A 15638-nucleotide genomic window follows, 5' to 3' on the forward strand; every position below is an offset into this window, starting at 1 on the left:
TATTGTCCCCATTTTACAGAGGAGGCAACTGAGGTATTAAAAAGTTGATTAACTTGATAAGATCAGGAAGAGCCAGGGTTGGAATCTGGACCTGTTTGAAGTGGGTTCTTAAGCACAACTGTGTTATCTCCTCTTGCTAAATGGTTTCTTCTTAATACTCGAATGAGCACTGGCCTTGAAGTTTGAAAACTTAGTCTGAAGGTCTACTAAATTTACTCTAGTGAATTTGGGCGATTCAATCATATTGGGAGTTTCAAGTCTCCCTCCAGGGCAAAACAACCTCACCTGCGACGTGACCTGAGGGCGGCGAAAGACGGGGCTACCTGAAAAGAGGAGCAGCAGGGCGGGGAAGCGAGGTGATCGATAACTCCGGCGCGCCGCTGCCTGTTGGATTGGCTCGAGCTTCTCCCGCCTGGCCTACCCTACTCCCGCGCGCTCCTGGGCCCGCCCTCGCCGCCATCTTTGGCTAGGAGGGAGAGGGCCGGACGCGGGAGTAAACACCCGGAGCCGGGAAAGTCGAGTTCTGGCCGCGTCCAGGTGTTGCGGGGCAGCGGTGGAGAGCACGCGGTCCTGATCTTCGTACGTGGGGATAAATACCAGAGTTGCGGTGCTAGGCCTCGGGAATCCTCGGTCTAGCGCAACCTCCGCCCCCTTGCGGCGAGACGCCTTGCTCCCCGGATTTCTCCCGCCCCCCGCCGGTCTCCTCCTCCTGTTGAAAGCTGCCCGGGAAAGTGGTGGCGGGAGCGGGCCCGAGCCGAGCACGGCGCGGGCCCGGGTGCGTGTTGCCTGGTGAAGGACGAGGCGGGGGTCTTTGGTTTGTGCGCAGGGGGCCAGGGATGTAGACGCGGCGGGTCTGGGGGGCGGACTCGGCTGGGTCGCCACGGGGATGTTTTCATCGGTCACTGGCTTTTCTCCTCTTCCGGTCCATGCCTCAGGGTGGCCGACATGACGGCCCGGGGTCAGAGCCCCCTCGCACCGCTGTTGGAGACTTTGGAAGACGCTTCCGCCTCCCTTGGAGAGCAGACCGACGCGTACCTAACTCTCACCAGGTGAGGCCGGCTTTGAGGAGAGGGGCGCTCTCATGGGTCCTTGAGCGGGGGTGGGAGTCGGGGGGAGGGGGTTGGGATAGGACGCGCAGAATGAGGTGGTGTTTTCTGTTTAGTATGGCAGCTGTGAGGATGCCGGGGTCACGGGCGGTGTGGGGTGCATTTTGAGTGACATTCCCGTGTACAGCTGCACAGTTTAAGGCTTGAAATGAGGGGCGCCTGCACGTGTGTTCTGCAATCGAGGGATTAAAGTTTTAGGTTGAAGCGGGCGCTCTCAAAGAGGAGTGGTTTTCAACGTAAGCACCGACGTATTGGGACAGTGTTGGCAACCCAGAAATGGATTTTTAATAGATAGCAATAACCTGACTTTTAGTTTAATTACAAAACGCTTGAAAGTACGTTTTTCTTGCAAATCATATTCTTCCGGTTTATCTGTACTTATTTGGAAATTGCCAGAAAACTGGTAGAATAGGATAAAGGTTTAGTAAATTTTTAGTAAGTTTGTATGTCCCTGGGCCGACTTCAACAGTGACACTGTCAAAAATTACTTGTATATTGTATGCACTGGGTGCAAAAAAGTTATCCGAGGGTTTTTTGTTTTTGTTTTTGCATTTGTATCTGATGTATATTGTATTTGTTCTGTTCTGAAGTATCTTGAGCATTGGATCATTTACAAGCTTTCTAAAGTCAAAAAGGTTATATAGATATTTTAAGGAGTGATTATAGTATTTATTTGTGTCTGCTATTTGAATAAACTTGTGATCTTTCTGCTTTTAAGTCGTATGACTGGTGAAGAAGGAAAAGAAGTCATTATTGAAATTGAGAAAAAGCTTCCCCGGCTGTATAAAACTTTAAAGGCATGTATCTGTTGTTATTAAATGGGTTTTTTCACTTTGGGTGGTTTTAAAAATTTTTTTCCAATGACCCCATAAAAACTTTGAATTTATCATAAGTAATATTTACTGGGTTATTATAGTATCATTTATTGAGTACTTACCATGCATGAGATACTTCTTAGTAACCTTACATGCTGTCTTTTGCTCAGTTGTTAATATACCAATGATATTACTCTTTAATGCCTGTCTTTACAGATAGAGAAATTGATTAACTTGCCTAGGGTCATCCATTGGTCATCTGAATCCAAAATCTGTTCTCTTAATTTGAAAGCAGTGGTCAGAGAATATTTAGTGTTTTCTTCTCTTTTTGTGGGAATGTACTTCCAAATAAGTGATGCCCAAGCTTTACTTGTTTTGATTTATCTACTCTGGGTAAAATTCATTTCCTAACTTTTTATTGTGGTAACATTTATACTACATAAAATTTCCCATTTTAATCACTTTGAAGTATACCATTCAGAGGTGTTATATTACCTTTACAATGTTGTTTTGCCGTTGACACCATCTATTACGAAAAAGTCTTCAATCACCCAAGCTACTTCATTTTTTTAATCTTCATTGAGTCTCAGTTTTTGTACCCTTGCCTGGTTAAAAAACCATATTGTGATTATCTTTTTTGCTTTTTATAGGGAGGTAGTGTAGTTTAACATGAAATCGAGGACCTGTGTTCTTGTCCTCATTTCACTACTCAATGGCTTTGTGACCTTCTTTAACACCTAACTTACAAAATTCCTTATTTTTAGAATGAAGAGGTCTAACTAAATCTCTAAGGTCCCTTAGAGTTTTTAATTTTCTGTTTTTAGTACTTCTAAGCAGTTACTCCATCAAAACATTCATTGTAGGTTTAAGCCTACCTTTAAGTTTTCCTGTCACAGCCATCAACACTTTTTATTCCTGTAAGCAGGAACTTTATTGTGCGGTAAAGACTCAATATATTAAGTAATGCTACTAATATTATGTATTACCCATTTTTCTTCATTAGCATGCTCCCCGTTCCTGCAGTATATTTGATGTGATGAAGAATGCATCTTTTTATATTTAGTATTTGCACACATACAGAATCAGGAATTACGGCATGCATTTTGCATCGTTGCACTGCTAGTAAATAGGATTTGTAAATAAAATTCCTTATGAATTATTTGGAAGCAAGTGGAAGGTTGATGATGGGGCAATCAACAGAAGGTTTTGGTGTGAATTATTAAGCATTGAAAGCATAATTGAACTCCGTCAAAACGAGAGCCACACTAGGTGGAAAATGCCATGTTTCTTTGTTACTATTTAGACTTCTAGTGTTGTGTCTAGGAACCCGCAGCACTTGAAGATAAAACTTAAGTGTTAAGAAACAATAAAAGTTGATTTCAGACATGTGCTAGGTATTATCTAGGAGATATTCTAGTAGCTTTCAAAGTCCTAAGGCTCACTCAGCGATTGTCTGAATTGGTTGTTTAATATCGCCTATACCCCCTACCCATTGAATTCCCACTCTTGGAAGAAGGGATGTCACTCCACTCTAAAGCTAGGATGTTGGCTTTTGTATTTGAGTCTTATTTACTCATAATGGAAGGGCCTTGCTCCTGTTCTTTTATTTCCTCTCTAGTGTCTTTAGCACCTTCCATTTGTTGGCTTCTTTCTCTTTGTTTTTTGATACATTAAAAAGTCCTTTTTCTTTTAAGAAAAAATGTTCTTAATTCAGTTAACCTGTAGTTTCTGTCTTTCCTTGCCAAGCTGTACCCATTACTAGCTGATTTTATTCCTTTTTAGCTACACTCAAAAATTTATTCATTGATTGGGTTAAAAATGTAATGATTTTGTTTGGTTTTTTTTTTTTTTGAGTCAAGTTTTGCTCTCTCAGAATTGATTTACTATTGTACTTGTTTGTCTGTAATAAAATTTATGACCAAAAACATGTGTTTTTGTTTTCATAGACTCACATTTCCAGTCAAAACTCGGAACTTAGTAGCGCTGCTCTACAGGCCTTGGGGTTTTGCTTATATAATCCTAAAATTACTTCAGGATTATCAGGTAGTTAAATTTATCACTATTAATATTTTTAGAGTTTATAAGTATGTACCATTTGATACTGTTCAAAAGGATTAGTTTTATAATTTGTAGTTTAGGATTTGCTTTTCAGAAAAAATGTCTGTGATCATAGGAAGATTTTTTTCCTAGACGTAGTTCTAACTAGGATACTACACAATTTGCTCTTATCAAAGCTTTTTAAATATGATTGCTATAAGAATTGAATCTTGTTCTTTATAAAATTAATCTCTTGCCAGTCTGAAAGTTATAGTAATTTAGATTGTCATTTACTTATATTTATTCATGCATGAAGATGAAACTATTAAGGAACATGCTAGATTTAAAAGTTTGTTTACGTACTGATGAATCTGGAGTAATATGGAATTAAAAGTGATCATGAAAGCATAGGACCTGGTGCTTTGCAAATTTTCAAGTAGTCTAACTGTAGTTTACTAGTCAGTAGTTTGCCATTGTAAAGGAAACCTAGAAGGTGATCTTTAGAGAGGAATAGGTAATCAGGAGTAGGTAATAATGATACCAGAAAGCTGTTACCATTTTTCTTCTGAAGGAAAGTTGATGCCTGTTCTTTTTTTTAAATGTAGGAATGTCAGCAACCTAAAGTAGGAGTTCGTTTTGGAGTAGAGATATAGCACTTGTAACATCTTGCAAAATATTGTTTTATATGTTCAAAACTACCAAAGATAACATACACAATTATTTCAGTTATACATTTCAAGTGATCTGATTTGGAGTCTATTCTAAATAGACCTTCCCATCTGATCTGAATTTTGTATTTTGGGAACAAGTTTGATATCAGCAGTAGTTCTCTGTTCCTTTTCTCTGGATATGCATTAATTTTTTGAAAATAAAGAGGACAATATTTTCCTCTTCTTTATATTTGAGATTTTTAAAGGTGTAAACTATTTTGCATAATTAGTACTAAATTGCTTGTTTTTTCAGAGAAAAACAGTCAAGAATTATTTTCAAAATTGAATGATATTATTAAAACTTCAGACAAAAATGTACGTACTAGGGCACTTTGGGTAATATCCAAGCAGACATTTCCCAGTGAAGTTGTTGGCCAAGTGGTGAGTATATCTTTCGTATATGCCTTCTTACCTATATGCCAATTTAAAAAATTCAGGCTTATTTGATTTCTGTTCATTTGGTTCTGTCTTTTAGGTGTCCAATATAATTGATACATTAGAAATAGTATTTAATAAAGGAGAGATGCATTCTGCCATTGTTGATTATGAAGCATTGAATGTCATTATAAGGTATGTACTTGGATGCTGGGCAAATGGGAAGAATAGTTTCAGTAAACTTAGAATTCACTTCAAAGGACTGAACTTTTGGAATTTGAATATGTGGTAGACATTAAAAGAAGGGAATGTCTTCTAGACTAAAAGTCATAAAACAAAATAACAGGAAGAAGGAAGTAGATGTGCATAAGTTAGTAGGTTTGTTTTTTGTTTTTGCCGAGGAAATTTTAAAAATCAGGACTTGGTTATACTGATAATAACAACATTCCTAATTTTAGAAATTATCTTTGGTAAAGCTTTTTCAAGGGATTAATAAAATAGTTTTAACTTTATAAACTTTAGGAAGGCAATAACAGTGTCTAGCAGCAGATGAAAGAACAGAAAAAACCCCTAAAAATCTCATCTTTGCCTGCTCTTTAGTGGACATACAAAAGATACAAGCTGTTTGACAATATGATTTATGTCTTGTTTCTTTAAAGCATTTTCTTTAGCTGTTTGCTACTTGCTTTAACTATTTAGTTTTCTGATTCACTTCCTCATTGATGCTCAGATTATATCATGGTTTTTGTCAGTCCTCATATGAGAACGTTGAATTTAATTGTATGGTGATGATTTGTATTTCAAAATTTTTATTCTGAAGATAAAATAATGTTCTCAAAAAAATTTGTGAAAGTAATAAAAACATAAAGATTAGTAAGGAATAATCCTATCCATTTAAATAATCCTTGTCAGTAGATTGATGACTACTTTCAGATTCATTTCTCTCTGAGTGTGTGTATATATATGCATATATATTCTAAAACAGATGGGTCATGCTCAATGTATTTCTGGATGTGGCTTATTTTCCTGGTAATTTAGACTTAAAAGTAAGGTCAAGCTAATTTATTCATTGATTTCTACATTACAGGCTAATTGAACAAGCCCCAGTTCAGATGGGAGAACAGGCAGTGAGGTGGGCAAAACTGGTCTTACCTTTAGTGGTTCATTCGGCACAAAAGGTACATTTGCGGGGTGCAACTGCTCTAGAGATGGGAATGCCATTATTGCTTCAGAAACAACAAGAAATAGCATCTATTACAGAACAGCTTATGACTGCTGTAAGTATTATTTTATGTAAGGGTTTTCTAGATATTGCATCTAAAGGTTCTGCACTAAGCTTAGAATTCAGTCATTGCACTGTGATCCAGGAGGCTCTGCCTTGTGAATTAAAACATAATAAAGACTCACTGTTAATGTAGGTATACTTTTCCTACGTGATAGAAAGGAAGGAAAGTGTCTTTTCACTGTTACTACTATCTAGGCGTGTTATATCATACCCAATGAGTGGGTGAACAGGAAGAGATTAAATTTTTGGAAAAATAAAGCACATTAACTGATTCATTTGCATTTGGGCTGTTCTAGCATGATACCAATATATATAAAATTAATTCCTGTAGGCATATCTAGCCTGTACAATTTCCTGAAGTTATGTGCCTCAGTTTTTATTTTTTCAAACTTCTGTTCTCTTAATTGTTCATTAAACAGATATTTATTGAGCACCTATTATGCCAGGCATCGTTCTAGGCATTGTGAATATAGCACTGAACAAAAGGGACTTGAGCTTATTTTCTAGTGGGAAAGATAATAAAGTATATAGTATTCTAAGTGAAGAATGCTATGGAGAACAGCAGAGACTGTGGATAAAGAGTGCTGTTGGAGAGGAAAGGTGAAGTGGTTAGGCTTCACAAAGAATAGAGGGATTTGAACAATGATTTGAAGGTGATATGGGAGTTAGCTATTCAGATATGTAGGGGAAACTCATTCTAAGCAGGCCGAACCACAAGTAAATAAAGGCCTTGATCTTATATTTGTGTGCCTGCTTGGTGTTTAGGGAACACAGAGGACATCTATGACTGGAGTAGAGTGAAAGAGGGGGAGAGGAGTAGGATATGATTTCAGGAACAGAGAGTCAAATGACATGGGAGCTTGGGGGCTAACGTAAGGAATTGGCTTTTTCTCTGGGTTATGTGGAAAATTGTATTTGAAGATTTTGAGCCAAGGAATGATATGTATTACGTGGATTTTTAAAGAATCACTCAGGCTGTGTTGAGAATAGACTATAGGGGTACTAGAGTGGGAGCAGGAAGATTAATTAGGAGATACTACAGTTTTCCAGACAGTGAACCCTCCAGATTTAAAATCTGGGGGTTTTGTTTGTTTGTTTGTTTTCAGTATCTTTCAAAGTATGATTTAACAAGTAGTTAAATAGGAAATTTCCAAAAAATGTTATGAGTTACAGTACCGTAGTTTCAGTTATTTCCTTATTGTGAAATATATATACAAAAAAGGGGATGACTTTCAGTTTATATAATTTAACAAGTAGCTATAGAACAAATTTCAAAGGATGCTATGAGTTACTGTTCATGTGTTTTTTAAAATTATTTCAAGAGGCCTCATGGTAGTATTTTGGATATAGTTGAAGTAACTCCAGTATCTTTGCTAAATTTATTCATCTTTAGGAGCATATACAAAATCGTTTGTATATTTAAACTGAAAATTTCTCAGATGTCTGTTGACCATGAAGCTATTAATGTATTTTTTTTTTTAGTGTGTTAAGGGGAAAAGATTAAAATATTATTCATTTGAACTCTAGTTAGTGATGTGCATGTTAATGGTTTTAGGGGAGAGTGTATTGATAAAATGATGCATGGAAGGATGGCTAGATGAGCATAAAACAAGGATACTGAAGTTAATGATCTAATCTAGGTGCTCATATTCAGGTATTTAGTGTGAAATTCTTCTAGCTCAGATACCTGCTTGCAAATTTTCCTAATAAAATATTGGGAAAGAAGGTTAATTTGCTGAGTCAGTCTTTGAAAATTATTTGTAGACTTTGATACTGGATATTTTTTCTTTTCAAGTGTCATTTTGGTAAATATTTTTGTTTTTGTTTGCAGAAATTAATCTCAGAACTCCAAAAACTATTTATGAGTAAAAATGAGACTTATGTATTAAAATTATGGCCTTTGTTTGTCAAACTTCTTGGAAGGGTAAGTACCACAGTTAATGAGCAGTCCCAATTTTTATATGACATGTCTTAACTTTCATTAGTATGTTCTAACTTTACCTAAGATATTGGTATTTATATCTGTTCAGTTGATAATGTGGTTTATAGCCTCTTGTGACTGTTTTACATTTTTTGTGTCTTGTATTTTTATCTTGCAATGCATTGTCAAATTTCCAGTTTGTCCTGTTTTTGGACATTGGAATCCTTTGTAGTTGGAAGTATTTTTGAAGTGATCCAGTTTTTTTGATTTTATCTCATTTTTGCCATTCGATTAGCAGATACTACCATTTTCTACATTTTCTTTTTCATTCATGAAGTTTTAGGTATTCCTTAATATCTTGGCTATTTAACTCTATTTGAAAAGGCTATTTTTATGTGGTTTCAGGGTTTCCTTTTTAATGATGATTATTTTTTGTATGATACTATTTTTTTTGTGTTATCTTAACAAAATTTAGGATTTATCTACCTTCCTAATTTTTTGTGATGTTTTAGAAATGTTGTCTATTTTGTGATCTTTGAAGTTTGAATGTGCATACAGAATTCAATACCTCATTAAGTTTAAATTTCTAAGACTACAGTTATAACACTTAACACATTTTTTTCTGTTTTGTGGGTAATTTGTCTTTTGTCTTCCTTGTTAGACAATGAACACATTTAAGAATATATATTAAGTAGAAGAGTGAAAAAATGAATAATAGTTGCCTGTATTTTGTGTCATGCAGGTAAGTAATTTTATAATGATTTTACCTTTTCCAGACCTTGCATCGAAGTGGGAGTTTCATCAATTCTCTGTTACAGCTGGAAGAACTGGGATTTCGTAGTGGAGCACCCATGATTAAAAAAATAGCTTTTATTGCTTGGAAGAGTTTAATAGATAATTTTGCTTTAAATCCAGGTAAGGACGTGATAAGTTATTTTTTGTTTTCTATGAATATGTTTTAGCTAAGCAAGATGAAAAAAAAGGAGCTTTTCCAATTCTTTGGACTTTATATTGAACCATTTATTTTCTTATTTTAAGGGGATAGGAATAAATTTGTAGCTAAAAGTAGAATTCAAAGGATAGGCATTCTTTTTAAAATGGAACAGTGACAGATACTATTTATTGCTTTCTTAGGTGCTGGTACTGAGTTGAGTACTTTATGTGCATATCATGTATTCATCACAGTAGACCTGGGATGTTAAGTTTTATCACTATTTTAGAGAGATTATATAATTTTACTCAAGGTTATACAGCCAGTAGATGAAGGAAGCAATTATGATTACCATGTGTTCCAGTTTGCTAATGCTGCCATTTTGCAAAACACCAGAAATGAGTTGGCTTTTATAAAGGGAGCTTATTTGGTTACAAAATTACAGTCTGATGGCCATGCACATGTCCAAAGAAAGGCATCAAAAGTAGGGTACCTTCACTGAAGAACACCGATGGGGTCTGGAAAACCTGTTAGCTGGGAAGGCACATGACTGGCATCTGCTTGCTCCTAGGTTGCATTTTAAAATGGTGTTCTCCAAAATGTTGCTCCTGGTGCATTTGCCCTCTCTTAGCTTCTCTGGGACCAAGTGTCAGCAAAAGTCTGCTTTCAGTGGCTGTCTCCAACATGTCTGTTTCAGCTGCAGCACTGAGTTCCTTCTGTTTTCCAGCTCTTATATAAGGCTCTAATAAACTAATCAAAGCCCATGCTGAACGGGCAGGGCCACACCTCAATGGAAATTAACTACAGTTGGGTGGGTCACATCTCCATGGAAACAACCTAATCCAAAGGTTTCATCTTAACACTGATGTGTCAGCCCCCACAAGATTGCATCAAAGAACATGGCTTTTTCTGGGGGACATAATGTATATAAAACAGTACACCGTGGAATAAAAATATCAGTGACTGATGACCTTTAAAAGGACCTCTATAAAAGTGGGTTGATGTTAATGGAAATGATCCCTTTTGACTGACTTACCTTATTATTTTCTATTGACTAGTAAAGATATTTGATATACGTACAAGGAAGAGAATTTAGCTCAAAAGTGTGTCACCATGAGTACTTAATGAGGTAGTTAATCCTAGATTTAGTCAATACTGCATGTTTATAGGATCTGCAAAATAATCTTGATTTATCCGTATTTTCCCCTGCCATAGGCCATTAATAAAACCTTTTCTCCCCTATTTAACATGTTTTGTAAGGTGACTACATACATTTACTGTAATAATTTTAATTATAAATATTGGTAAAAGTACATTTTCAGGCGTTTTTAATTTGAAATGTTATCTAATTTTTAATCTATTCATGAGTTGGCAAGTGTTTGCATATATACTTTATTCCTAGCAGTGTGGGGTAATGTTGGAGACTATGCTTGTTGGAATCATGTACAGATGCATAGTAAAACATAAAATAGGAGTGGTTTAAAGAAGATAAAAACTATCTCATGTGAAATGAGTTCAGAGGTGGAGAGTCCCTGGCTGGTGTTGTGGAACCAGTAAGTCATTAAGGAATTAGGCCTTTCTTCCTGCTCTGTCATCTTCAGTATGCCTTAGATGCAGACTACAGGAAGGAGGGAAGGCAGAAGAGTAGAAAGGATTTCTTCCTAACTTAGACAGCTACCTGTAAGAAACCTTCCAGGAATCTCACATATACTTCCAATTAAATCTCATTGGCTAGAATGACTGAATAGGATAGAGAAGCCAAAAATTGGACATCTCATTCTGCTGAGTAAAATTGGTCTTGTAACTGCAGGAGAATGGATTATTTTATGGCAGTTAGTAGTCTTTGCTGTAGGGATATTGGTATAGAGCTCCACTCATAAGTAGAATAGGAGTTCAAAAAAAGGAAGAGTACTGACTAGAAGAGTTGTTCCTATAGTGGTCTGACTTTATTGTCTTCTTAAAAAAAGAAGTGATAATTTACAGTGAAATCACTAAATGGCAGAGTAGTTGTATGAAGCATTGAAGAATACCATTATACCAAATAATGGCTTTTCTGTGTTTCAGAATCCCTTTCAAGGTCTTTTTATTTTACCATAGATTATGTCTTATTTTATATATTCTTAGTCTTAACTCATATAATAGATCCCTTTATTGTTTAAGGAATTGGATTTATGTGAATTTTAATAATCTGATTATTGTTAATGTAGGGTAGACCTGAATCTAAGTAAATCTATGTATAATCTGAAATCTAATTAAAGGCCCTACCGGTATTGATACTTGATAGAATAAATCACTAGTAGGTTTAAAAAAATTGACAGAATGCAAAAATGTACCTCCAATTCTTTATCTGTAAAATGAGGATGAGAATGCTGAAGTTGCTAGGACAGGTTTTCTCAACCTTGGCACCATTGACATTTTGGGCTGGATAATTCTTTGTTGTGTGGGTCTGCCCTGTGTAAGAATCCTTGGCCAGTAGCATCTTTTCCCCCCAGTTTGTGACAAAATCTCTAGACCTTGCTAAATGTCTCTATGGACAAAATCACCCCTGGAACATATTATCTAACAAATATTGCCTGTTCCTTTTATTGTTTTAAGTATTTTGGCTCAGCTGTACTGAAGTTTGTCAGACTGAATGTTTTGGGTAAAGAACAGCTTGATGACTTGAATTTTTCAGTCCGTTCTCTTGTTATGGCCCATTGAAAAAATTTGATCTTGAGCTCTTAATTTTTTGTACTTCTGTCCTTGTTTTATTTTCTTTCAAGATATACTATGTAGCGCAAAAAGACTCAAGTTGTTAATGCAGCCTTTGAGTTCCATCCATGTGAGGACAGAATCTCTGGCATTAACAAAACTAGAAGTCTGGTGGTATTTACTGATGAGACTTGGACCTCATCTCCCTGCTAATTTTGAACAGGTAACATTACAAGTGCTGAGTGTAATAGTTAAGTGTGCTTTATATTAATGAGTTCTTAAATTCTTACCAACTGAATCTTTTAGTGTTGTTGCTATATATTAGTAGCCACAGTATACAAAAGATCTATTTCCTGATAGAACTTAAGTACATTTCCCCCAAAGAATGTGCTCCAATTGCCCAAAACAAAGCCCCTAAAACATATTTTTAATCAGCAAACACTCAACTATCTGTTCTTACTTGATATTCTAGAGGCATTATGAGACACTAATCATTTAACTCCATTACATAATTTAAAAATGGTTACAGATGTTTGTTTTTTTTTTTTTTGGCTTAAGCAATGGGAATTTATTGTGTCATGGTTTTTGTTGTTTTAATTCATTTTTATTGAGATATAGTCACATACCAAGCAGTCATACAAAGCGTACATTCTACTGTTCAGTTTCATTATATAGTTGTACGTTCATCACCAAAATTAATTTTTGAACATTTTCATTACCAAACACACAAAAATAATAAGAATAAAAATTAAAGTGAAAAAGAACAATTAAAGTAAAAACACTGGTTTTTTTTTTGCCCCCATTTTTCTACTCATCCATCCATACACTGGACAAAAGGGAGTGTGGGCCATATGGCTTTCCCAATCACATTGTCACCCCTCATAAGCTAAATTTTTGTACAATCATCTTTAACATTCAAGGGTTCTGGGTTGTAGTTTGATAGTTTCAGGTATTTACTGCTAGCTGTTCCAATTCACTAGAACCTAAAAAGGGTTGTCTATATTGTGCGTAAGAGTGCCCACCAGAGTGACCTCTCAGTTCCTTTTTGAATCTCTCTGCCACTGAAGCTTATTTCATATCCTTTCACATCCCCCTTTTGGTCAAGAAGATGTTCTCCATCCCATGATGCCGGGTCTGGATTCCTCCCTGGGAGTCATATTCCACGTTACCAGGGAGATTCACTCCCCTGGGTGTCAGATCCCACATCGGGGGGAGGACAGTGATTTCACCTGTCAGGTTGGCTTAGCTAAAGAGAGAGGGCCACATTTGAGCAACAAAGAGGCATTCGGGAGGAAGCTCTAAGGCACAATTATAGGGAGGCCTAGCCTTTCCTTTGCTGCAACAGTCTTGCCAAGGGTGAGTACCATGGTAGAGGGCTCAGCCCATCAAACCACCAGTCCCCTATGTCTGTGAGCACATCAGCAACCATCGAGGTGGTGCATTCTCCACCAGCTCCTCAAGGGGGCTATGCATATTTTTTTGTTTTTTTTTTAATTAACTATAAAAAAAATTAAAAAAAAATACAATAAAAACATTTCAAACAAACCATGACATAACAAGGGAGTAAGAAAAAGACAGCTAATCTAAAATACCTACTTTACTTCCAACATGTTGGTTACAAATGATTTTACAAAATGCTTAAGATTTTGAAATCCTTGCTTGGCATTTAGATATAAAGCTTAATATTATCCATACCTTTTTTTGTTGTTGTGGGCAGTCAACTAATCCCATTTTTGGTTGCTGAATTTTTTTACTTTTTACTCGAAAGGGGTAGCTCTTCCAACTTGACTGTTCTCTCCGTTTCTTATTTATCACTTATCTTAGATTTTGGAGTACCTTTTACTTTTGCATCTGTAGCTTTTGTTTTATACTTTTACTGTATAAATAACTGCTTAGCAGTGAGTACATTCTTGAAAAGGAGGGACTTAGAATAAATACACAAGAGCTATTTTAACAAGTTAGTTTTTTAATGTAATATTATAAAATTTTTGAAATAGCATGAAGTAATTGAAAATGGGAATTGGTAGTAATATGTAATTGGTATCATAATGAGCTTTATAAAATTCTACCATTATAAGATCCTGGTAGACTAATCTTACCCAGTTATCCAACACAGTCATTGGAATAATTTATTCATTGACTAGAATTCGTTGGTACTGGAATGATCTTAGAAATGAACTTTAAATTTTCTTCATATTTTCCAGGGTACTTTTTAAAAAAGTCTAGTAACTTGTAAAATTTAGGTAGATATTAGCAAAAGTTCTTTATGTGTATAATTTTCTCAGTGGCATTTAGAACTGAAAAATGCACATTTAGGACAAACACAGTTGTACACACTTTTCCAAATTTCTGTTTTTAACCCATTTATGCTTGGAAATAGCTAATAAACAAAATTCAGCATATCAGAATAATTTAGACTGCTTCTTAAAATGAGACATTTTAACTGTAGTACTCAAGACTTTAAAAAAATGTGACAATTATATATTTTACAGATAGTTGTCCTCTTTTACCCTGATAGGTTTGTGTGCCTCTCATTCAAAGCACAATAAGCATCGATTCTACTGTTTCACCTCAAGGCAGTTCATCTCGTGTAGCTCCTTCTCCAAATTTAAGTTCTGTTACTCCCGTACACAAAGGTAAGGGTAGATTCACTTTTTAAAAAAGTAGAAGCTTTGAATGGAGGTTTTGCTAAATGGTATTCACTTGAAATAAAGCACTCTGTAATTTATTTTTATTTTTTGTTAGAATAGTTGCAAGTTTACAGAAACATACAGGAGGTTCAAAATTCCTGTTTTGTACTTTTTGGGTTACGTCACATAATCCATCATATATTCAATTGTTTTTTCTTTATGTGATATTGTTTGCCATTTTATTTGCATTGTTGTAGTTGGAAAAGATGAACTTTTTTAACTGCATTATATACGGTGCATTGTAAACAATTTGGTTTAGATGCCGAGCCTTAAAGCGCATTATTAAAAACAAAAGACCTTAGCAGATGTGAGAAATGTAAGGAATGTGGCTTAATGTGTATAGTTAAGAGAGTTATTTGCTATCTAGAATTTCCTCTCGTGTTTTTTTAGGGAACTTGTAAGTTTATAGAAAAGTCATGCAGAAAATACAGAATTCCCATATACTGTCCTCACACAGTTTATTACAATTGATGAAACAATATTATTATTATACTATTAGCTATAGTCCATAGTTTACATTAGTCCTCTTGTATTTTACTTCAGAATGTGTAGAATTAGTGCTTTTATATTCACCATTCTGAGTCTTTTAAATTTTGTAATATTTAAATTACTGTAAGGCCTGCATTTTAATATTTCTAGTTATAGAGTGATAGTGTGTCATACAATTTCTGTTTACAATCTAGTAAGATTAATTAGGAATTCTGTTCTGGACTTTAAAACAAAAACTCAACTTCTGTTTAAAAAACAAAATATGTATTTATTTTTTAAAATGCATTTTATTGAAATGAAATATATTCATTTGGGCAGCTAACATGAAATAAGCTTACATGAGATTTTTTTTTTTTTTTTCTTAAGGTGCTCCCCCTTTTGGATCCCCTGTAACACCCCGGATGAACCTGAGTTCGAATTTAGGCGGAATGGCTACAATTCCCTCCATTCAACTTTTGGGACTTGAAATGTTGCTTCATTTTTTGTTGGGTCCAGAAGTCGTGAGTTTTGCTAAGCAAAACAAAATTTTACTGAGTTTAGGTATTCTTTTGTCTCTAAAATATTACAATTATTAAAACAGCCCAGAAC

General features: G+C 35.5%; 1 protein-coding gene across 1 annotated transcript in view; it reads left to right on the forward strand.

Annotated features, from left to right (window-relative positions):
• The first annotated feature begins 456 nt into the window (after positions 1-456).
• The window catches only part of RIF1 (replication timing regulatory factor 1), a 72181-nt gene continuing 56999 nt past the window's right edge, over positions 457-15638 (forward strand). The window contains 12 exon segments of the mRNA XM_037849281.1: positions 457-579; positions 936-1049; positions 1825-1903; positions 3868-3964; positions 4922-5049; positions 5144-5238; positions 6131-6320; positions 8160-8252; positions 9026-9164; positions 11943-12094; positions 14390-14507; positions 15417-15590. Of these exon segments, the coding sequence (XP_037705209.1) occupies positions 946-1049; positions 1825-1903; positions 3868-3964; positions 4922-5049; positions 5144-5238; positions 6131-6320; positions 8160-8252; positions 9026-9164; positions 11943-12094; positions 14390-14507; positions 15417-15590 (1369 nt within the window). The 5' untranslated portion in view covers positions 457-579; positions 936-945.

The sequence above is a fragment of the Choloepus didactylus genome, chromosome 9 (assembly GCF_015220235.1).
Source record: "Choloepus didactylus isolate mChoDid1 chromosome 9, mChoDid1.pri, whole genome shotgun sequence".
NCBI lineage: Eukaryota > Metazoa > Chordata > Mammalia > Pilosa > Megalonychidae > Choloepus > Choloepus didactylus.